This window comes from Scardinius erythrophthalmus, assembly GCF_964197995.2.
Source record: "Scardinius erythrophthalmus genome assembly, chromosome: 12".
Taxonomy (NCBI): Eukaryota; Metazoa; Chordata; class Actinopteri; order Cypriniformes; family Leuciscidae; genus Scardinius; species Scardinius erythrophthalmus.
Genome location: NC_138232.1, coordinates 17,432,486 through 17,457,592, shown reverse-complemented (window position 1 = coordinate 17,457,592; position 25,107 = coordinate 17,432,486). Strand labels below are relative to the sequence as shown.

The window sequence follows — 25,107 nt, the reverse complement described above, 5'->3', positions numbered from 1 at the left end:
GACCAAAGTGCTTTACAAGGCCAAGAAGACAAACAATCAGATAATAAAAAATAAAAACATAAAAAAAAAATATTGAAGATATATTAATAGCTATTGAAAAAAAAAATTGTTTTGAAATTTGATTTAAAAATTGACAAGGTTTAGGCAGATCTGATGTAAGCTGGTAAGCTATTCCATAGCTTAAGGCTGATGACTGCAAAAGCACGATCACCCCTATTTTTAAGTCTAGTTCTAGGGACAGATAGTAAATTAGAGTCCCCCGATCTTAGTGATCTTGACTATGGGCAGATTGAATTGAATTGAACTTATTTCAGTAGTTCAGATAGGTACCTGTGGAGCCTGGTTCTGCAAAGACTTAAAAACAAATAACAAAACTTTAAAATCAATTCTATATTTAACCGGTAGCCAATGAAGCGAAATCAAAACTGGTGTAATGTGTTCACATTTACGCTTCCCTTTGAGAGGCTGTGCAGCTGCATTTTGAACTAATTGCAAACGTGTGATGCATATCTGAGGGGCACCAATATATAAATAGTTACAATATTCTAATCGGGAAGTTACAAAAGCATGCATGGCAATCTCAAAGTTCTTTACAGACAAGAAGGGCTTAACCTTGGCTAAAAGACAAAGACGGTAAAAACAGGACTTAACCACAGCACTTATCTTTTATCAAATTTAAGGTTGTTATCAAACCAAACCCCCAGATTCCGAACACAAGTGGTACTATAAGGTAACAACGTCATGGAGATCAAAATCATGTGTACTGCGATCATTTGAAACAAACAAGATAATTTCGGTCTTGCTCTCATTAAGACTCAAGAAATTACTAGCGAGCCAGAGTTTTAGTTCATCCAAACAGTCCAATATTGGCTTTAAAGCAAGCTTATCATCACGCTTCAAAGGCAAGTAAATTTGTGTGTCATCGGCATACGGATGAAAAGATACCCCATATCTAGATAAAATAGAACCCAAAGGGATATAAAGATTAAACAGTTCCGGGGCAAGAATAGAGCCCTGAGGAACACCAGACCCTAATTTCATTTCAGACGAAGACTGTTGCCCAATGCAGACTGAGTAACTCCTATTAGTTAAATATGAACGGAACCATTTTAGCACTGTACCCCGAAAGCCCATACACCCTTCAAGATGAGAAATGAGAATGTTGTGATCGACCAGGTCAAATGCAGAGCTAAGATCTATCAAGACCAAAGCCACAGATTGCCCGGTATCGGTGGTAAGCATTATATCATTCATGACTCTTAAGAGAGACGATTCTGTGCTATGGCGATTTTTAAAACCAGACTGAAATTTCTCATGGATATTGTTATCATTCAAAAAAGACTGGAGTTGACTCAAAACCACTTTTTCTAAAATTTTCTAGATAAAGGGTAAATTTGAAATTGCATGGGCGGAAGTTACCCAGAAGTGTAGAATCCAAACCGAAGCATGTTTGAGACAGTTGGGAACGGTCCCCGTGTGAAGACATTTGTTGATGATAGACAACAAATTAGAACCGATAGCTTGAAATACCTGCGTAAGAAAAGTAGTGGGAACTACTAAGTAGTGTTGATAATTCCATACTTTCCACAACATTGAGTGATTCCACACAGTTTTCCTCTACGTGACCTGGAAAACCCCCCTGCATCATTTATATTTTTTTTTATTGAACATCCTCCAATCCTCCATAATTTTATGCCAGGGATTGTATATGACAACTGGTTTAATGGAACTGTATGGCAGCTCAATTTCATCACAAATTCATTTTTATCCTCAGTAAATGAGGTTTGCATTATATAGTAGAAACTAAATGAGTTAATGATAATGTTGTCTAAAAGGCTCCAACATCTTCGGTTCTCATTTATTTTATCATCCCAGAAACTGTTTTAAAGCAATACTACACAGTAAATAAAAGTTCCGTCATCATTTACTCACCCCTTATGACGTTCTAAAACTGTATGATTTTCTTTCTAATGAAAGAGAAATGTCTCAGTGTTTTTCAATGAAAGTCAATGGGTGCCTAACTTTCATCAAAATATGTGTATTCCACAGAAGAAAGAAAGTCCTGTTTGGAGGGTAAATGAGTACAGAATTTTCACTTTTGGGTGGCTATACGTTTAACAGCTTCTTTTATGTTTCTTTTTTATGTTCAATATTAAAAATGTGGAGTTAAATACTGAAATATATAAAAATGATCTGCATTGTCATGTTTTCTATCTGTATTAAAAACTGATTATGATGTAAAGAAAAATCTGAAATAACTGAGTCTTCTTAATCTTATTCAACAGTCTAATACCATACCATTCAAAATGCTTTTATTGCTTTTAGAGTGAATCATTGCCATCACTGTAAAGGAAATCCACTTTTTAACATTTTGCCTCCATCTCCAGAGTTTTCTAAAGGGGTGGGGTGAGCAGAAATGTCCTTAGTAGCAGGAGGTTGAGATTTATGACCAAGGCCATGTTTAAAGTCTTTCAAGGTCCAAACAGAACATTTCAATCATTTTGATCTCTTGACCTTTTTTCCTGATAAAAACTGCTTAGAAAACAGAGAGCCTGAAACCAACACAATGAAACTAGGCGATCCTGCCTTCAAAAAGCACCTGGAAAGAACAAAACAGAAAAAAAACATCAAAGACCAATTCAAGAAGTGATAAAACTACTTAGAAGAAATTCCTCTGAAATACCTTTGGTGCTGAAGAACGTTAAGAAGTGACTTTTCAAGATCAACTTGATAAAGATGTCCTTTTTCAGGATCCTCAAAGAAAAGCTGAAACAAAAACATGATTGTGAGGTTACAGATGGATATGATCAAAGTTCAAAAACAAATCTTTGTGGCACTGCTTCTAATTGACATTTCTCAAGCAAAAGAGAACAATGATGGATCAAAAAGTGGTGTTTAAAGAACCTTTTGTACAGACCTGTAGATTTTGCGGCTGATATTTTCTTTCTGTATCCCAAGGAGGAAGCTCTTCACCAAACATAACTGCCAAATGGTCCATGAAGCTGAAATACAAAAATCAAATATATTTAAAGAATAAACAATTTCCCTGTCCATCCCACCCATTCTCAGCAAGGATACAAATGTAATGTCTTTTTGAGTTTGTAACAAACCTGGAGTTCTCGCAGAAGGCAGATATGAAGTCTGTCTGGCTGTGTTCAGGGTAGAGGAACAGCACTGGCCAGTGGAGGACTCCCTGCTCATCCATAAAAACACGAGCTCCTGTGGCCTCCTGAGGGCCTATTCCATCAAGCTCCAGCTCAGCCAGAGCTCTAGATGCTCCTCCATGGCCATCATCATCCTCACTGTCCGAACCCCTGTGTCGAGACAGCTCGGTCTTCAGAAGTTTGATGCCACGCTCCTAAGTAAAAACTGTCATTGAATATTTCACCTTTTCATAATTCAGTTTAAGATTTTTTTTTTTTTTGTAGGACAAAACTTAATATCTTCAGTTGCAGTACCTTAATGGCAGCCAACAATGCTTTCTTCTCATTCTGCTCCTTTTTTGCTTTAACCTTTGCCTTTCTGGCATCTTTGTCAGCTTCTCTCTACAAAAAAAAAAAAAAAACATTTATATAAGAGCTGCATGATTAATGTGGCGCAACCACTGACCTAGAGAGAGCAGTTGTCAATGTCATATAGGTATGAAACAGCTTCACAAACAGTCTTTTCAACCACACTGTATGGTTATTTCTGTTACAATAATTCAAACTATCATAGAAGTACTGGGATAAAAGTTTGATAAAACTTTTGAATATAAACACTGATACAGTGTTCACTACAGTAGTGATCAAAATCACATTTGATGCTTTAAAGCTGCAGTCAGTAACTTTTGGTGCTCTAGCGGTTAATAAACAGAACTGCATGGGTATTGTGGAAGAACAATGTAACTGGAGCTACTTCTCTCTGTTTATGTCTACTAGTGCAAAATGCCCGTGCAAAAACAGTTTTTGAGTGTGTTTTTAGTAATTGTTGGTTTGGTGTGATTGAATGCTCATTGTTACAATTACACAGCAAAAGTTCAGTGACATTTTTATTTGTGCATGGTAGAAAGCACAACGTGAACTCCGAGAAAACGCTATGCTTGAGCAAACAGTTTGTGAAAAGGCAACTACAAATGATGCCCGTGAAAGAGACTGTGAACGCATTGAATAGGATATGTTTAGTTGGTGAAAAGCCTAGGCTACTATTACACAGTAGTGATAACGTTAAGCGCACCAGAATGAAATATAATATTCAGAAGTAAACAGCATAGCTAACATATGGATTCAGTTAACATCCACAAATGAATAAGCATGTCGATTCAGGGAGCAGTGCAAAGTGCCCGTGCAAAATCAGTTTTTGTGTGTGTTTTTAGTAATTGTTGGTTTCTTGGTAAAGAAAACACATTTTTACTCAAATTAATCAAAATGGATTTATCACATTTTGGAACCAAACTATAATATTCAGAAGTAAACAGTGTAGCTGACAGATTGTCAGAATGTTTATTTTTAAACCACAACCTTCTTGGGGCTTCTTTGACCGATACAACTCTCTAGTGTTAGAATGTTTATTTTTAAACCAAAACCTTTTAAAAATGATATATTTACCGATATCTTTAGCATTTCTGATCCAAACAACGTCAAGCTTGGCACTGCACTTACTCGTGCGCGTAGCGAGACACCTGTCAAGTTTGAAATCCATCAGACTAACGGTTCGAGAGATATGTGGTTAACAGACAGACACACAGACATACAGACAGACAGACGTTCCTGTAATTTATAGATAGATGACGAGTTACGTAGGTACTAGGCTACTCCGCAGCGGTGCCGACCCGACAGGTCTAAAACAGTCAGAATATAAACACTTGTTAAGAAAAAAAACACGGTTTGGAAAATGGATTCATGGTGTACTCGTTCATTATATGTTTCTTGTTAATTTTGAACATAAAAAAAGTTACGGACTTTCAAAAACGTTTAGCCTTTTATGTTCAAACCGGAGTCAGACAATGATGGAGAGACACGAGAAGAAGTGACATGTAGAATGCAACAGGATATTTCTGAATGGTTAGTTGATAAATTTATGAATTTATGAAGCTCCTGGTGGCATGGTTGTTTATGTAAATTTTAGGGTTTGTGATGTCACTAACCCAGATGTTGTTTATGCTCAAACAGCAACATTACACACAAACTAAAGTTAGAAAAGTGAAATCATAATCAACCACCCCTTTAAGATTGGTGCGGAGGCTTTTTAGGTAAGGTAGAATCTGTGATCTCTGACTCAGTTTGTTTGCTAGCTTCCATGGCTGCAAAATGCTGCGTTTTCCACTAACTGGCAACCTGGGGTGGCGAAATACTATTGGATAAATTGGCAACTTGGGATATCACAGACCAAAACAAAAACAGACATTCCGACACAGAACGAACATTTCAAAGTAAAATAACTCTTTGTAGCATTTCTTTTTCAGAGAAACAAGTATGTGAACTCAGCATGTTTCCTAAATATCTGCTAATAACATATAATGGTAATTTTATGCTTAAAGGGGTCATATAATGGTACATGCACTTTTACAAGTTGATTGTACTGAAATGTGTGTTGGCAGTGCCTGTACACAACCATCATAAAATGATAAAAATCCATCCAGTGTTTTTTTTTTTTTAAATCTTCTAATATGTTTCCCCCTCTCCTGAATCAAGCTGTTCGATTTTGTGACGTCACAAAATCGACGCCCCTCCCACAATGGTTGATTGACAGCAGCGTTACAACACAGACCCGCCCTCGCGCCCTAGTGAGCGAGCTGTGAATCATAGCCCGTGCCAACCGGCACGTTCATTGCTGATAGCTGGAGCACTGAGTAGAATGGCGTCTAAGCGATTGTGGTGTTCTTGGGTGTAATAACGAACACAGCAGTCATTTTGATGTTCCTAAATCCGAACCGCTAAAGACGCAGTGGCTGAGTTTGTTTTCGAAGGGAATTCCCCGCGATCAACGTCAATGCTTTCATGTTTACGCGAATCATTTCACCAGGCTGCTTTACAAACGAGGGTCAGTATAAAGCTGGCTTTGATAAGAAGCTGCTCCTGAAAAAAGGATCAGTACCAACTATTCGTGTTCCTGCTGCACCTCCAGAAGAAGAAGTGAGTGAGTGTAACGTTTTATTAAGCTTTATATTAATCTTTGCAAATCGATTGCACGCTTCACGATGAATGCGGCTATTTTTACACTCAGGTACACGGCATGTTTTTTATGTATGACGTTCTCAATATAATTCATAATCCCATGTTTATAATAAACAAGGCGTTATGGATATTGTGTTACAAACGGTGTACGCGCAGAACAGAGGGGCGGGGTGAGCAAAGCTCATTATCATTTAAAGACACATGCACTGAAACGGCGTGCTGAAAACAGAGCTGTTTTTGACCAGGTAAAATTAGTGTTTTCTTACAATACTAATGAGAATTTTTAATTAAAGTATATTACAAACTTTTAATTTAGACCCTAAAATATCATATTAGCTTGTACAAAAATGACATTATATGACCCCTTTAAGCAGCGTCAAAAACTTACATACAGCACCTTTAATATTACTATATTTATATTTTTATCAAACATTACAGGGGGGGGGTGAAATGCTCATTTTCACTCAATCTCCTGTTAATCTTGAGTACCTATAGAGTAATATTGCATCCTTCATATCTCCAAAAAGTCTTTTGTTTTATTATATTTTTAATTGAAAGATTGGCTGTACCGAGTCTTTCCGGAAAAAAACGAGCGGCTGGGGGCGGGCCGTGTGGGCGAAGCTAAAGCTGTGCTAACGCGCCGAGCTAACAACACACAGAGACATTTGTTCAACAGTTTTACTCACCGTTCCAACGCACGACCGCGAACCTTTATCATTGTGACTGCTCGATCCTGCTCGATCCTTAAGCATTAGACGATCTGGGCTTTGTTTATAAAACAATCATCGTCGAAATGCAGGGAACAACAGTCTTACACAACGTTTATGCTCAGGAAAACAAACTCCATCCACGGGTGCCTTAACGCCGGGTTCTTTGGGAATCTGTGCAGGGTTGTCTTGCCCTGGCAACCAAAAACACACTTCTTTGGTGACATTGACTTCCCAAAAGCCGGGCAGGGCGCTTTGATGGCGAACTGCTTTCACTCTCTTGCTCTGTTTTACGAGTGCGCGCGCCCGCGATCTTACCGGAGAAGTGCCCTTAGGACCCATATAAGGAAATTCCGCTCTATCTTACGTAAGACAGAGCCATACTCGAAAAAAACTTTCCGAAACTTGTGACAAACCGGAAGGACAATTTTTGGAACAAAAATACTCCTTCAAACGTACAACTTAACTTTTGAAACTTTGACCATGTTTAGCATGGGAATCCAACTCTTTAACAGTGTAAAAAACTCAGTATGCATGAAACAGTAATTCACCCCCCCTTTAATCAACTAATTATTTGCCATCATCACTCATAATAACATGCATAAAAAATTCTGACATCAACAATTTCATAGAAAAATATGAATTACACATCACACTAAATTTGATATGTAAATCCTTAAACCAAATGCTCTAAATCCAGAATGGGTCACCATAAATATTATCTTCCTGTCGTGTCAGGCATTTCTACCTTCAGTTTATCTGCTGTGGCTCTCAGCTCCAGTAGTTTCTTGTCGGTGGGAAGCAGCTTGAGACCTTCATCACACCACTGCAATACTCCAACGTAATTACGCAGCTCCATTGAGCACTGGGCTCCTAAATTCATACATAAAATTACACAAATATACATATTATATTTTTTTGTACACAAAATAATGCAATTTTAAAAGTTTAGTTTTTGGTTTGCTTTGTGTGTGTGTGTGTTTTTTTTTTTTTTTACGTTTATTTTGGTTTGTGAAATAAAGATCTACAGACACAACTTACCTCTTATTATGGCTTTACTGTGGTCTGGCTTGAGTTTCTTTGCAGCTGTGGCATCATTCAAAGCTGACCGCATATTTCCTGGAGGAAATAGTTTATTGTATAAATTAAAGGGGAAAAACTAAATTATTCAGGCACATTTAGGCTACAAGGCAGACTAACTTTAACATGGACCTCATTGTGTTTGGTTGAAGGAATACTGAACGTACCTAAATAGAAATGTGCAGCTGCACGGTTGGTGTATAGAATTGCATTGAGTTCAAGATCCATACAGTTCTTTTTCAATCCTTCTGTGTAAGACACTACAGATTTCTTATAATTCTTCTCCTTAAAGTAATCATTCCCTTCATCCTTCAAACCTCTGGCTTGCTCTGAGGAAAAAGAAAAAGTTCAATTAAAATGTATTCAATTGCCATTTATAGGAGGTACGTTGCTTACATAAAGAGTCATAACCAAAGCAAAATAAAGAGCCGCACACCTTCAGGTGTTCTGTCATCATCATGGATTATAGACTGAATGCAGGCGAGATCGGGGTTTTTCTCGGGGTCTATGATTTCCGGAGCTGTCTTCATGAACATGGGCACCTTATTAAACTCCTACAAGATATAAAACACGTATTTATTCATATGTAATAACGAGCTGCTTCAGCCAAATGCAATGTTACAGCACACTGATTGATCTCCAGTAATCTGTTTGCGTCCACCAGAAGTGACATACAGTTGGCAGTGTTTTTTTTTTTTAATAACGTGACAGTTCTTCCTTACCTCCTCCCAGTTGCTTTCATTAAACGCATTTTTGTATTTCTGTGCTTTAAACTTCTCCATAAACTCATCCATGCCATCGTCGCTGTCTTCGCCTTGCGCTGGGGCAGCCATCGTTTATCTCTTTAAATTAATTATGTAATATATATACTTACTGTGTAATGGATGTATCTAAATACGTTACTGTGTTCAAAGTGTAGCCGCTATGAAGAGCTATAAATAAAACCTCCAAAATGCGATAAAACTGAGAATAAACTGCAGCAAAGATCCACATGGCCTCGGCTAGCAGCTGTTCCTGTGCTCTGCTGCTTGACACATTACCGCATTACCGCCACCAGCGGGCCTGGAGGGGGGGAAAGGTGTATAAAAAATAAACAAAATATCAAAAATATTTGTAATAAAGAGAGTAAATACAAATATAAAGTTATACGTTGATCATATTGTATCAAATATTTAATTAAAAATATATTTTAATGTCGCATCATTACGGAAAAGGAAGGGAAAATCGGTCTCTTTACCAGATAAACATGTCCGGATTCCGTTTGTATGCGATTTAAAATGACAAAACTCTCCCACATACTGTAATGAAATGAAAACTACAAAAATAATGTAAATATCAGAAATTACCTAATAATAGGAATCATTTGAGGATTGTTTTCTTCCCCACTTGGCTCCTTTGCGGTCAAAAGAGACGGAAGTCTTGAAAAAGTATTTTTTTTCAGGAAAATCAGTGTAATATATTTGTGTTTAATAATTTTTTTTATTATTATTTAGAATTGTGAGGGGATTTTATGATGCTAATAAGCAATATTTATTAAAACTTTATAATCTATTTTTCTCAGAAAATTAATATATATTTTTAAAATGATTTTTCAATAAATGAAATGCAATATTTCAGATTAAAAGAGAGGGAAGGCCTTTACAATTTATTAATATTTTCTGAGAACAGTGCCATCTGGGGGCGTTAAAAACCAAAACGTGTAACCACCTAAAGCTCCCTATATAAATACTATATAGAGGCTTTTGGATTCCCTATAATTTATGTTTTATAAACAAATACAGTGATTGGCCTGGAGGTTATTTGTATGTGTGTGTAAGAAAGAGAATGAGAGTCTCTTTTGTATTTATAGATTTTATTTCACGTATTCTCAAAATCTGCTTTGATACAGTCTTACCAGTTCATTTCTCTCTATGTGTGTGTAAGTGGATGTCTATTTTGCACTCAAATTGTTTTGGAGATTAACCCCTTAATTGCTGTTTTTTTTTTTTTTTTGCATCATGGCTGATTTGTAGTTTGTACCACCAAAAGATTCTCTGAGTTTTTTTTAATTTTTTTCGCATTTTTCCATTAATTTCCTATGTCGGTCATTTTTGACCGCGAAGGAGCCAAGTGTGATTTACACTTTGTTTTACAGTGTCCTTGTTACATACATGTACTTACCATAGTAATAAGAGTAAATTATGCATAATTACATGGAATTAATCCTAAAACAAAACCTAATCCTACCCTAACCCTACAGTAAGTATATGTTTTAATTATTATTACTCAGTACTTACATATATAATTACACTGTAACAGTAACACCTTAAAATAAAGTGTAACTGTCATTTTTTTTCCCAACCCTTTGACATATCCGAATCACGTCCATGATTTTTCTGGTGTTCACATAGCTAACGCGACAAAAGTCACCAAGTGTCATCCTATTATATTACAATTTCAAAATATAAAATGTTTCGGTCAGCTCCAACTGTAGAGGCCCAGAGGGTTATGACAATATGACACTAGATTAAACTATACTTTAATCTTGGTGGCCCTATAATATCAAGACCAAAATGACAAAAATATTACAAACAGACCAGTTTTATTACCAAAATGTCCTTGTTATCAAATCACAGGCATTTTCACGTCACACATTACTGACACAAGCAATGTTTGAACTCTCTTGACCATCACTTAGCCAGTAAAATGTAAACAAGCAAAAAAATAAATACATCTATAAACCATTGTTAGATTAGATTGTTTCAACTCTACTTAAAAGATCCACTAGCCCTTCTTTACTAAGAAACATGGTCTCTCCACTCTGCTGATGAATCACCTCAAATAAGGGCAGATCCTCTAGAGCTTTCTGCCCTATCACCACCACATATGGATACCCGAGAATTTTAGCATCCTTCAGTCGTTTACCAATGGTCATCTGAATCCTGTCATCCAGTACCACCTCTCCTCTCAAGTTGGGTAGACTGTTTCCCAAGCTTTGAGCCAGTTCATCAGCCATGGATGTGACTTCATGTGCTTTACTGCCCTTTTTAGGTGGCAGGACACACACTTGATAAGGAGCGATCAACCCTGGCCAGTGAATAGCATCCTCAGATGACATCACCTCTATAGAAGCGGCAAGTATTCGAGTGACACCAAGCCCAAAACAGCCCATCTCTGCAACTGCAGGCACATTGGATGCATTAACAAACAGGGCCTTAAACGCCTGTGAATATTTCTTGCCGAGGTAAAAAGTGTGCCCCACTTCAATGCCTTTGGATTCAGTCAGTGTGCCTGTTTGACACAGTGAACACTCAGTCTGCCCTGGGTCTATGGTCTCGATGTTTGCAGAGAAGCCACAGTTCCCACAAACAAGTAACTGGTCTTCGCCGATGTCTGCTGGAAGCTGAAACTCATGGGAAAGCGTGCCTCCTATGTTGCCGGTGGCAGCCTGTACCTGCACCCACTTCAAGCCCAGTCGGTCAAATATCCGTCCATAAGCTTGACACACAGAGTGGTACGTATGAAGAGCCGCCTCTTCATTCATGTCAAATGAATACATGTCTTTCATGTAGAATTCCCGGCCACGTAAGAGCCCAAATTTCGGCTTCTGTTCATCACGGAACTTGCGTGTTACCTGCAAGACACAAGCATGTTATCTACTGCTATACATATCTGAAAATAGTAGCACTTTTACAAAGGAACCTCATTTGTTCTCGTGCATCACACATGCACGTTTAAGCTTCAGCGTTTACCATATATGTGTGAAGGGCTTTATTTATTGTTTATGTTTACATGTAAATGCAATGTAAAGCAGTCGCATATCTTTAGTTACTGGACTTTCAATGGAGGGACAGAAACCTCTCAGGTTTCATTAAAAATGTCTCGATTTGAATTTCAAAGATTAACCAAGGTCTGGGTTTGGAATGACATGAGGGTGAGTAAATGAGACAGAATTGAATTTTTTTGGTGAACTATTCTTTTAATACCTGGTACAGCAGAAGTGGCAGCTTCTTGTAGGAGATCATGGTCTGGGAAGCAAAAAGCTCTGTGACTGCTTCTTCATGAGTCGGCCCGAGGCAGTATTCCGCATTGTGCCGATCCAGTAGCCTGAACATCTCTTTCCCCATTAGCTCCCAGCGGCCACTCTTCTTCCAAAGTTCTGCACTGCACAGTGCTGGCATGTCAACTTTCTGCCCACCGATTGCCCACATCTCCTCATCGATGAGACGAACCAGCTTCTCCATGGACCTCAGAGCGACTGGTAAGTAATAGAAGCAGCCAGGGTTGGAGGGATGGATAAGTCCTGTCTGCAGCATCAGTCTCTGGCTACGGCATGTCAAGTCTCCGCCCTCCTGACCTTCCCGGAGGTTGGACGGCAGGAAGAGGCGAGACACAAGCGCTGGTGGAATGACTTGTTTGGAAACGGCAGAGACTGAAGGAGAAGTGTGGATGGTACAGTAGATGTAGCTTTTCTTTGATGCTTTGAAGAGAGTCCTGGACAGAAGACTCGGGAGCTTGTGATGACAGTGATGCATGAACACCTCCATTTTTGACAACCCGAAATCTGAGAGACTTTTAATGAAAGAACAAAAGTATTGTTGACAGTGGGCAATTGATTATTCCACACAGAATATGTACCATCAGAACGCTGCAAAAAACCTCTAGGGGAAAGGGAATGTGTAGTTCTTTTACACTCTATGAAGTTTCAGAGACTTAGTTAAAAAAATATGCTTTACTGATTCATAAAAAATGTAGTGCACTCAAACACACATATTTTGTTTTCCTTTTTGTAATTATTACAAAATAGTGTTTAAGTGGTTTTGGCATGCTTGCAGAAATTATACATATTTTCCAACCAAATGTGTTGCTATGACAGGTTTCAGAGTGTAACATAATGTATACTTTGACCAACTGTTTTACTGTGGGTCTCTGAGGATGTAACGTTAATAGACAATATTATTGTTGATATGTTTTCAGTTTTATTCATTGGTGAGATCTACACGACATCGAGTAGTTTAACATGTAAATATAAGCACTGTCTCTGTACATTTCAAGCGAATCTGCCAGCAAACAACTCAATTCAAACAACCAGCTTCACAATCTGATATTGATGTCCTGCTGTCAGTAACTGGTTAGAAGTGAACGTGCACATTGTACCACAGAAAACCCGACAAAAAATGTCACACTTACCGCGAGTTATCTTATAAAATCTAGTCGGATCAAACTGAGATCATTTATTGGACACTGATGATTGTAAACATAAACAAAAATTAAACAAAAATCTCCATATGACAGAATTATGACCTTTTTCTTCTTGTAAGTCTTACAGCGTAATGGTGCGCCACAGCGCCACCTGCTGCAATGGAAGGCGAAAAGCAAACTGTGTTGGACTAGTAGGAGGAATCATAGACATAATAAATACATAGACGCCCTATTGGCCGCTTTGGAACGTTGCTGCGATACGTCAACGCGTCCGCCATTTTGTGGAGGGCAAGACTGCGCTGTAATCAAATGCAAGTTAACAGGTGAGCTGCGGTTTTTCTGTATAAAAACCAAAAAAAAATTACATTTATCAACCGATTTCGGTGGTTTGTATGTGGTGTACAAAAAAGTTCCATCTGTAGAAATTTAAACTCTCGATAGTTTGACTTATAATTATTTATTTATTTTAATAAGGAATGGCCAAAGCTCAGGCTTGTCATGTATTTAGCTTTTCATTCTTGGATAAGAATTGTGAACACCCCCATACTGAGATATAATTTAATTTTCACATTAAATTAAATAAAGTTTTCTTATTGTGGGAAAAGCATATTCTGTCATTGACCCGATTTTAGCAATAACAAAGATAACTGATGGATCCTTTATGGTAATACATATGATATGGTACAACTACAGTGCAATGCAAATAGTAAATATAAGATAAAGTGAGAGGTAGGCAGTAAATAGTTTAGTCAATAAAATAAACAAACAGTATACAGTAAATAAAATAGTAATGAAAAGTATAATTATAATATCATAAGTACTAATATAATAATGATAATATATTGATAATAGCATATAGTTTATGTATAATACTATAATAATAGCAATAGAATATGAAATATCAATTACAGAATATAGACAATAAAAAATAATAAGTTAAATAGTTACTATGAATAGTAAAATAATTTAACAGCATATATAATAGATTGATAATCGCAAGTGGTATATTATTATAATAACAATAATAAATCACGTAAATTTATACATTTTAAAATATTATTACATAGGCTATATAAAATAAAATGACGCAACCCTGTCTCTTTTTGTTTAATTTCAGTTTTTAAAAGGTATAAGAAGCTATACAAGTCAAGAAATAAAGTAAACGATCCAGTCAAACATACAGCAGGCTACACTGTTAAAGTTAAATAGCCTAAATATATAAAGTTATGAAACTTCACTTTGCCCTCAGCCAAAACAATCTGCCAAGGAACAAATTATAGATTAATGAAACCAAAGATCGCCCGTTAGATAAACACAAGACGAATTATTCTCTCTAGACTGACAGCGGCGAACGTCAGAACTCAGAAGCACTATAGCCGAGGCAAGGCTGTTCTCGGCGGGGTACATGAGCGCTAAGCGCCAGCGGTGATCGCTGGATCTCACAACTCCGAAACCGTCAGATAACATTTTTAAAAAGGCGCTCTCATTATAAATAAACCACAGATTTGAGCTTTAAACAACTACGTTGTCGACTGAAAAACTCTTAAAACTACATTTCGTGACACAATAACAGTAGTATTTTTAAATTTCGCGGCCTTTCTCCTCTGAAAATAAAAATAGTAAATGAAATGCAACCAGAAACAAATTTTCAATTTTGCTTGTGAAAGGTAATTCCCTGAGACCTGTTTTCAATTGTGTGGCGATTTGTAAAGCCCCAAGCAGCACAAGAAATAGGCATTTTTCTCAATTCTCGTTATGAGAAGTATGGGAAAGTTGCCCTCCGCAGTATGGCGGCGCCGTTGACGTACGATCCAGCGGCCAATAGGGCGTCTATGTATATTATGTCTATGGGAGGAATCACACGTCACGTGACCAAAAAGTGTTCGCTGGGAGGAGTCTGTTTCAATGGTTATTTCAAACAATAATATAGCCAAACTTCAAGAAATCCAGCCAACCGCTTCTGTTTTATTTCTTGTTTTTAAAAGTGTGAAACGTGTCTGACACAACAGTCAAACAGAAGAGACCTGCTCAGAAAGTCGCCAAGTAAGTTTATACGTTACAAACGCCCAAAGAGAGACTCAAACACTTCATTATAAATTGTAACGTTAGTTTTACCTGCTAGTCAGCATGTTACCAGTACATACGATAATTTGAGTTTTCAACATGAATTTATAAGTATAAATTATATAATATATATATTTATAAGGTTTGGTGTGCTATGCTACAACAAAAATATTTTTAAACAACATGTTCTCAGTTCTTTAATATTTATTATGTTGGCTGGCTTGAATATTTACATTTTCTCCTCATAGGCTAAAGCAGGTTTTCTCTTTCTTCCAGGTCTTCCAAAACACTATCATCCGGAGAATTTCGTGTGAATAAGAGCATTTCAAAAACCATTAACAATTCATTCAGCGGGAAAAGCTTCAGTTCGGGCAGTGGCAGTAAAGTTCTAGACAAGAGCTCGGCCCAAACACCAAAACACACTGTTCAGGTATTGGGCATTTTATTATGATTATGCATAAACTCCCCATGTATATATATAAATATATATATATATAACTATAATATATCTAAAGACAACTTATTCATTTTTGTACTTACTTCACCAGGTGTTTGATGAACATGGCCAGTACGTTACTCCTCGCCCATTATATAATCCAGAACCTGGGGTTTTACAGTCTAAACAAGGAAAAATATTTCCTGCACATGACACGTCATCATGGACTACCATGACAGACTTTCCCTCCGTAGCCTTCCAGACCACCAACGCAAGCATTACTGGACCGTTTACAAGGTAATTGTGGAGAAATGTAAAAATATTACTTTGCAGCACTTACATCTCTACCACAAAGAAATATATAATATCACTTTTGTTGTTGCTATGGTAATGAGTGATCTCTGCTGGCATGTCAGGTCTTTTTTTGGGAGCATTTCAGCATCCAGAACAAGCCAGATATTGGAATCAGTGACTGATGAAACACAAGACTTGTCCAACAGTCTTTCAGGTTTTTGTTTTTATTTTATATTTTCATCAGCCAAGTTCCCTCTTTAACTCATGTCGTTCATTAATTATCTGATGAATTAATGTTCCAATATAACATTGTGATATTCCACTATATTTTGCTGTGCTTGCTTCATATAGATGTTCAGGCTCGTAGAGAGAGAGGAGGTGCAGGAGCAGGTCAGGGAGGACGTATTGGACAGTATGGTGGATATTCACCTGACTGAGACAGACACTATCTGGCCACTGGACATTCCTTCAGTGTCCGTGCCAGAAGATTCAGAGGATGCTGAGACAGTCAAGTGAGTCACATTTATGATATTTTTTTCTAAGTAATATTCAAATCCCATTTTAAGATTGAGTTAACCCAGTTGATGACATTTGACTCATTTGAAATTTATATTTCTCATTTACGTACCATTTATTCTGAGTAGCTAGACTCGCTCAGTCACTTTTTCCATGGTACTACCATTTTTTCGTCTTTCGTTTTGAAGAGAAAGGAACAACGCTTACACAGAACTGTGCAAAAACAGACAGTGCAACGATAAATATGTGGAGCGCAGCGCTCAATGCAAACATTCAATGGTGCACCAAAGACAAAGGAGGTCCAATGTGATAGCATAACAATGGTAGACAAAGGTATGATGTCAATACGAAGTTCATTTATAATCTGCCCTTAAAATAAAAGGCACTTCATTGTGATTCAAATGTTTTTTTGTTTGTTTTTTATTACATCAAACACTCTATCCAGCTGTCATGTCCACCATCTGGGACATGTATGATTCATTCAGCAATAAAAGTGATGTCAGTGGAAACACAGTGGTGTCTGATCAAGGAAATAAGGCTGATGTCCCAGACTCCTCCTCCTCCATGCGTGACCTGAACCCTAAGGGTCCTGAACAGAGCATGTCTATGGTCAGCATCAGCAGTACAGGTAATTATTTTTTATAAATAAACATAGGGGGGGGACAATTGATTGGCTGGGTCCTTACATGCGCATCGTGAGGTACACACGCACACTAGCACACACACGCAAGTGTCTCTCGCTCCCTCTATCTGCCGTGCGCGCTACGCATGCGCGCTCTTGCTCGCTCGCTCGCTCTAGATTCCGGGAGATTTGAACTAATTTGCGGGCATCAGGGAGCCGCGATCAACATGCGGAAGACTCCGGGAACTTCCGGGAGTCTTGGGATGTCTGAAACATTCAGTTTTGAGTAATGTTTCTCAGCTTGTGTGTATATAATCATGCATAGATAGGATAACACATTTCATTATAGAAATTGTTAAAAATATATTAATTTTCATCCTTGCGTTTAATGTAGTCAGTGGCTCAAGCGCTCAACTTGAAAAGATGGCCTGTGTGCTTCTGGTGGAGGAAGAGCCAGATGATGAGCTGATCTTACAGTCAGACAAATTCAAGCAGGACCTAGCAGTGATGGAAAGGGTGATTCTGGCCAATAACTTCCAGCCCAAGCTTGCTGCGTACAGACAACTGCCTGTAATAGAGGGTGATGTATCTTGTGTCTAAAATCTCATGTTAAATGTAACAGTTGTATTTTAATGCATTTGTTTTTAAATATCAATTTATTAACATTTGGCATTTGCTAGAATATGTATACTGCTTTGTTGAACAGACCCAGACTGTGTGCAGATGGCAATGGGGTCTCAAAACTCCCTGAGTCCATTCCTTGAGCATCTTTGGGCCTTTGAGTGTGAACTCACCATGGGGCGAAATGTCACCAGTATGACCTGGAACAAGAAAAACCCAGTACTATCCATTTCACCAACATGTTTCATCCACAAATTATTTTATTTATTTATATTAAAAATCTTGACTGAACAACGTGTGTTTCCCTACAGGATCTTCTTGCCGTGGGATATGGACAGCTTGATTTCAAAGATCAGAAATCTGGACTTGTGTGCTGCTGGTCTTTGAAGAACCCCATGGTATTCTGCACATTCACGCATAGTTTAGGACAGAGATGAATATCAGATTTACCCAGCAGGCTTGTGCACAATTCAGAATTGAATTGAGAATGACTCCTTAATTCCAATTAAATTCTTGAATTTGAATTGATGTCAAAAACAGGATCTAGAATTACAATTCGAATTTGAATTAAAGGAAGCAGAATTGCAATTCAATAAAAATTCAAAGAAATTCATATACATATTTTAAGTGAAGTGTTTAACAATGAAGCTTTACAGTATATGTCAGATATGATTGCAGTAGCTCAGTGGTTCATGTAGGTTGTCTACAAACCGAAAGGTCTGTGGTTCAATCCCCGGTTCCACTTGACCAAGTGTCAAGGTTTTCCATGAGCAAGACACCTAACCCCAGACAAGCTGGTTGGTGAATAGGTGAATGTGAGGCTATGGCGCTTTGGTTGCCATAGGTCTGTGAAAGCGCTATATAAATGCAGTCCATTTACCATTCACAGAACAAATAATTAACGGAATTGCTTTGCTTTGATAAAGTTATCCAAATAAAGTAATCCAAACCACATTTATAATGGGTAACTAATAACAGTAAGCAATAACATTTACAAAGTAACCTTCCTAACACTGAATGCATGCGAGACTCAACACATTCTTTCTGTTGTGTGACTGTGTGGAATTTCTTTGAATTGCCATGAATTTAATTCCACTTCCTGTCATTCCAATTCCAATTCAATTCAATGTCTTGTGGGGGCGGAGTAAATTCAATTCAAATTCCAATTCATGAATTGAATGGAGGCCAATTCTGAAATTCTGAATTTTGCACAAGCCTGCTGTTCACCTCTGAGACAGACTGTGTTCTGGTGGGGGACAGTGAAGGGAAGGTCACCGTGTACAAGCTGAAGAACCTCACAGATGGAGGTAGCACACATGTGAGGCATGACATGACAAACTAAATAATGACAATCACCTCACGGTCTCAGCTGACTTTTGAAAGCCCATTCCCATCAGCTCTTTATCTATAATCTTCATCAGGGTGTTGTCCCCTGGCATGGTTGCAAACACTTGTCATAATGAAAAACAAGCCATACAATGAATGCGGTTTCTTGCAAGTGGTATATAGAGGAACTCACATTTTCTGGGTCAGACTGCTGTAACTCCTATACAGTTCATCTCCCCTCTCAATGTTCTGCTGATGCTGCTGGCCTCACAGTCACCGCTCAACTCTAATACCTTTCTCACATAAAACACCTCCCTTCAGGAGATGGCCAGTGTCGGCGTGACCCCCTGCCTTAGGTTGACCTCTGGCCAAAGGTTCTTACCCGTCTTTGAGTAGTCACTTCGTGCACACTGGTAACCGCTCTTTCCCATCACAAAATCAGTTTTCTTCAACAGACTCAGTTGTTTTCTGGAGCTTAGGGAAGGCACATTCAAGAGTCACCAGAGCCATTCGGACTGCCTAATAGTGTTAACACAGGGAGACAGGTTAATAACAGCAGTATTTAATCACTAAAATTCATTAAACATCTTCAAATCAGCAAAATCGCAGTACTGAGATTATACTCAGTTTTACTTTTAAAACATTTACAAATTTCCCTTTAAATGTATGAAATCTGAACTGCCTTGTAGCATGATTTCTTTTAACATCTCCATGTCTGGTTTTTAAACTGAATGACTGTGCTTCACTATAAATTATTAGCTTATTATCACTTATGACACAGGCTCAGATAACAGCTTTTAACTGACATTAAATGAGAGAGAGACTCTGAAGCATTCAGGACTGGTACTCTGCACTCTCATCTACTTTTACCATAGTTTCATTTTACTTTCTTTTGATTCTAGCCCAACTTAATATGTTTGCCAGAATTTACATGTGTTTTCAAACAACCTTATTTTATATTTGTCTTTTGCCTACATCAGGGAATTTAGACATTTATAAATTTCCACTCAGATTGTGTCTCTGTCGCGCTGGCCGTTTCAGACACAGCACACACCAGATTCAGATAAGCAAACTGTTTCAGCCAATCACACGCTTATCTTTTTAAAGCAAAACATCAGCTCTTAGTTCTTTCATGGTCAACCTCCACGTCTTTCTACACATTTTACATTTAGCAACTGTTAATCCAGTAATACTGCTTATTTGATGACATTTCATCTCAATTTTAGTTGTCAAGTTCTAATTACTTCAATGTTTTTTCTAGCAGTTTATCAATCTGTCATTAGGATTCACACTAACTTTGAGGAGTAAAGCACTCTCTGCTTGTGATGCATTTTTTTTTAAGTTATCATTGTAAATCATTTATGTGACTAGTCTCTCAATGTAATTAAACTTTTTCTAAGTGTTTCACACAATCATCTCTTTAATTACTTTTATGTATTTTGCAACTCATATTTTTAGTCATTATCTGTAATTTTACATCAACCTGTATTCATCACTTCACTTATGAAAAATATTATTATAGATCTTTCCTTCAAAAGGATTCCCTTAAGTCTTTTGGCCTTGTTTCAGTTTTATCTCTTATTCTTTCTTAGAAATTTTTTTTGATATCGTCATTTAAACACTGATATACTTTCAAACCCACATTAATACTAGAAAGTTCTGTTACTTTCACATTTTTCTCACCTTCTGAGTGGCCATTTACAATTACGGCAAAATTGCCCTGCTGACCATAATTAACACTCTCTATCATCTGGTGGGTTCATGTGTCAGCCTCAACAACAGCAGCACACATTGCCTATAGTTTGATCATTGAGCTTGCAAACGGCTCCAACTTACTGCACACCCTTGAAGCAGTGTGTCCCAATCAGGAATGTAAACACAGCCACTGATAAGCAGTTCTCTGTATTCTTTTGACAGTCCACCAGATTCAATTACAATAGCCAAATCAAAATCTTAATCATTATCATTGGCAGCACATTAATTTTCATAAGCTGCACAGAAAATCACTCAACATATTCTAAAGGGTTTTCACAATGTTTCTGTTTAACTTGAATCACATTTGTCCAAGGAAATGATCCCCGACCCACAATTACATTTACTTGCTTATTGTAATCATCGTAAGCAATACCAGGCTAAAAATTTACATTTTTCAGTTTCTTTATTTGTTTAGCCAGTCAAGTTGTTGTTTAAATTTCAAAACAGAATCAAAACCCTGAATACCATTTACATATTAATTTCACATCTACTTTTAGTCTGAGCTTCAGAGCACAGCTGCTTACAGCGTTTGCTCTCTTCTGTCTCACTATTTGTTTCAGGACTGTTCAGGTTATTGATCAAGTTACTCAATTTGTCTGCCATATCTTAATCACAGTTCAAACTCACCTGAAGTTATAGCAGAAATGGAGGCGGTGATCTTTGATCAACACAGCTTGGCTTCTGCATGATGAAACTGCAAAGTATACTCCAACATGACAGTTACATATACTGGTCCACGCCAATTTGGGTCACAACTTTTATTTTTCTCTTGGGCAGGGCCGGCTCTAGCCCTTTGGTTGCCCTAGGCAAGATTGAGTTTTTGCGCCCCCCCCCCCCCACACTCTTTATAAGAAAATAAGAAATAAGAAAATTGATAAGTGTCAAGCCTTTATTTGTTATAATTTTGATGATTATGGCTTACAGCTTATGAAAACCCCAAATTCAAAATCACAGAAAATTAGAATTGATATGAATTGATATGTCATAAGCTGTAAGCCATAACAAAGTCTTGAAATATCTCACTTTGCATGTAATGAGTCTATATAATATATTAGTTTCACCTTATAAGTTGAATAATTGAAATAAATGAACTTTTGCACGATATTCTAATTTTTCGAGTTTCACCTGTCACTCCAACACTTCAACAAGCAAAATATTACTTAAATGATACACTCTAATAAATTGCACATACAAAAATGCTACAAAGAATGTTCATTGATGAACAAACAAAAATGCTCTAATAGTCACTCCAACACTTCAACAAGCAAATTATGACTTGAAGAATCAACTGTAAATTGTTTATACACAAATTCTACAAAGAATGTTCAAGGATATTTACCAAATTGGATTAATTTAAGCAAATTATGACCATTAAACTGGTTTAACTATACCTTCTACAAACAAATGTGCTATTATGGATAACGTATGTACCACTACAAAATTAAAATATTTAAGTTATTTTAGTTCTATCTCAAATAATAAAATATTAACAGTTGTTTCTGCCATTTCTATTCACCTTCAAAGTAACTATAGCTAGCAAACTATAGCTTAGTGACAGCAATGAAACGTCCAATATTAGGTGATGTAGGCTACAAGTAAATTTATTTCATTGGACACCTTAATAGCTAAGATGAGAAGACTTACTCTATACTGAGCTTTATTTTTTATCTTCTTCCTTTCTCCGTTTTCGTCCCTGTGCACCAGAGGTTTAGACCGCTTCATTTTCGATCAACGCGCCAGCAGCTGAGCACTTCCCTAACGTAACGTAACGTAACGCAACCCTCCCGCCCCCCGCCAATCCAGAAATGGTCGACAAAAATCAATTCATATCTAATAATCAGGTTGACAAGTAATTAAACGTGTGGTTGAGGGGGCGCCCTTTGATCATGTTTAATAAACATGTTTTATTTCGCGTTTCGTTCTAATTTTATGATTAATATGGGAAGTAGATAGGGCGACACTAGAGTGCGTCCGCGCCCCCAACACATTTGTCGCCCTAGGCAACCGCCTAGTTCGCCTATAGCAATCGCCGGCCCTGCTCTTGGGATCATTCCTGATGCATCCCTGGCAAACAACCCTATTTTGTTAGTATCCCTAACTGCCTAATTCACTAAATTCGGGGATCCCCTATCTGAGATGGAAGAGATGGAGTAGGTTTGCGGCGCCCTGGACCTTCAATCCAGGGACGTACCCTGCTGGGGTGTTGCTACACCAACAATGCCCATCGGGGCCCCCCCAGAGCACGCTTCGCATGCGCTGTCTGCTCTTGTTAACTTTAAACAATGCTATCAGCGACTTCTTATACTTTTAACTTAGTATAATTAATCTTCACTCTCCTCATCGGAGTGAAGCTCTTCACTCTCCTCGTCGGAATGAAGCTCTTCCGTTCCCCTTCACAATCTCTTCCATTCAGACAGCTCTACCACATAATAAAATCTTTCTACCTTGTTTGCTGATTTGCCAGGGGTGTCACCAAGAACAATTGCCCGCATCCTCCACCATTACTGTAAGGGGTTTACAGTTTAGGACCCAAGGACCAGATGTTTGAAAGAAGACCCGGAGTCAGAATTATAAAAAATAGAAGAAAAGTTTTACTGAAGATAGTTTGCAGTTTCATCAGCAGAAGTCAGCTTCATGACTCACACAGGAGTTCGTAGGCCGCCCCGCTTACAGTTACTAAGATCACAGCAGTTATACCATTTCCAAGGTCTAAGCCAGCCTTTCTCAAAGTGGGTGCCGCGGCACACTGGGGTGCCTCCTGACTGTGTCAGGGGTGCCGCCAAAAAATTACGTAGGCTAAAAAAAAATACAAAAAAAATCTGACATTTCATATATAAATATATTTGAATTTACATAAATACATTCTTCTTCTTTTAACCCTTTCGCACGTACGATCAGTCTAGGCCATAGACTGGTCTAGGCCTGGAGCACCGGTGTGATTAGAACGGTCAGTGCATGACGTGATCAACTGCTAAATTCAAATGTGCTTTCGCGCGTTGGCTGGCGCTAAGCCAGAGACAGGCGCGCTCAGCTGTCATATATCACAACTTTTCAGTGTTTGCATCCACATAATGTTTGTTTTAGGTTTCAGACATTTAGAGTTAAATACACACTGATGTCAAAGGAAGAGGCAATAATAATAATTCATATTATAATTAGTTTTATTCATATCAGATACACATTGTGTAAGTAACTTTAAAATTTACTCTATTCTTCTCCCAGTTCACCTGCCACTTACTTTTATGTATTTCGGGAGAAGTGGATGGATCACTTGTTGTAAATCCAACAGATCCGATTCTCTGAACTGCGTCTGCGGCACAAACTAACATGGCGGCGCCCACGCGCATACAGCTCAACTAACGCGATCGTTATAATGGTGTTCAAAAAACAAAACACTTCCACTTATATCTGACAATCGGAATATCAGATATTTCATGCCATATCTAACAAATTTGTGAATATTTTGAATAAAAAAGTAAAAATGACATAAAAGCAGATCATAATTCATTCATCTGTTGTTGCTGCGGTGTGTCACGTGACAAGCAATGACGCGTCACCATGGAAACCATAAAGTGACACATTCTAAATAACGGTCCCCTTGAAAAACTCACGCTGGGGGGGTCAGCCAGAATATATTAAATTTACGTGTGAAAGGGTTAAACATATTATGAACGGATTAATAAAATTGTCCATTCATTTTAGATAAATATATAGGCCTATATATATAAAATTTGCATTTGGGTTATGCAGTGTTTTTAAATTATATTTTACACTGGGGTGCCTTGAGATTTTATGCACTTTTGAAAGGTGCCCTGACTGAAAAAAGTTTGAGAAAGGCTGGTCTAAGCTACGTCATTGAATGATTCTGATTGGCTAAGAAATTGATAAACATAGTAATTTTCCACACATATACAGATAGACAGAAGCATATCTCCATAGATTATGCCGCTGACACTCAGACCCTGAAGTCAGGCACGTCGTGACCTTCCAGGTCGCAGATTTTTGGGTGGCTGGGTGCCGGCATGTCTCGAACAACAACTCTGTCAAACTCCAATAATGCCAGTGGTTCCTTAACCTGTAAGCAAGAAGACTAACACACACACCCAACACACATCTTTTCCAAGGTTGAATATGGCCAGGCTCTAACTATAAACAGGAGTCTTGTCTCAAAACATCAAGATAACAAGTTCTTTCTATCAGGACAGGACAATTTATTCTAAATGGAAAGTATAGGCTTTAAATGGCAAATGGTCCCTTAAACTATAGACTTTAATGACCCCTATGTGTTTTAAAATGTTGAAGACCTTTCTCAAACACAAAACCAGTCCCTATTTAATTTCTGGAAGCTGG

The 25,107-nt window shown here is 37.8% G+C and overlaps 2 protein-coding genes and 1 pseudogene across 5 annotated transcripts; 1 reads left to right on the top strand and 2 right to left on the bottom strand.

Moving 5' to 3' along the window:
• Positions 1-1,665: 1,665 nt before the first annotated feature.
• On the bottom strand, positions 1,666-9,000 carry ttc4 (tetratricopeptide repeat domain 4). The gene is made up of 10 exons (XM_081381718.1): positions 8,665-9,000; positions 8,379-8,496; positions 8,110-8,271; positions 7,904-7,981; positions 7,611-7,735; positions 3,459-3,545; positions 3,111-3,358; positions 2,918-3,002; positions 2,684-2,766; positions 1,666-2,599 (listed from the first exon to the last, which is right to left on the bottom strand). Exons 1-10 carry the CDS (start codon positions 8,773-8,775, stop codon positions 2,497-2,499), a joined length of 1,200 nt encoding a protein of 399 aa, XP_081237844.1. The 5' UTR covers positions 8,776-9,000; the 3' UTR covers positions 1,666-2,496.
• pars2 (prolyl-tRNA synthetase 2, mitochondrial) lies at positions 8,704-13,308 on the bottom strand. 3 transcript variants are annotated; one of them, XM_081381717.1, is made up of 4 exons: positions 13,112-13,284; positions 11,908-12,493; positions 10,758-11,555; positions 8,704-9,004 (listed from the first exon to the last, which is right to left on the bottom strand). In XM_081381717.1, exons 2-4 carry the CDS (start codon positions 12,466-12,468, stop codon positions 8,987-8,989), a joined length of 1,377 nt encoding a protein of 458 aa, XP_081237843.1. In that variant the 5' UTR covers positions 12,469-12,493; positions 13,112-13,284; the 3' UTR covers positions 8,704-8,986. The 3 variants fall into 3 exon arrangements, 2 of the variants coding, with proteins under 2 accessions (XP_081237843.1, XP_081237842.1); XR_014031283.1 differs by lacking the exon at positions 8,704-9,004 and adding an exon at positions 9,788-10,175 and having other exon boundaries at positions 10,556-11,555; XM_081381716.1 differs by lacking the exon at positions 8,704-9,004 and having other exon boundaries at positions 10,444-11,555; positions 13,112-13,308.
• A 124-nt stretch (positions 13,309-13,432) lies between these two features.
• LOC308699603 (dynein axonemal intermediate chain 4-like) lies at positions 13,433-19,225 on the top strand (annotated as a pseudogene). Its single transcript has 11 exons — positions 13,433-13,446; positions 15,464-15,617; positions 15,736-15,920; positions 16,040-16,131; positions 16,285-16,429; positions 16,622-16,766; positions 16,879-17,061; positions 17,450-17,635; positions 17,762-17,895; positions 17,988-18,091; positions 18,892-19,225. The product of its transcript is annotated as a dynein axonemal intermediate chain 4-like (transcript).
• Positions 19,226-25,107: the final 5,882 nt, after the last annotated feature.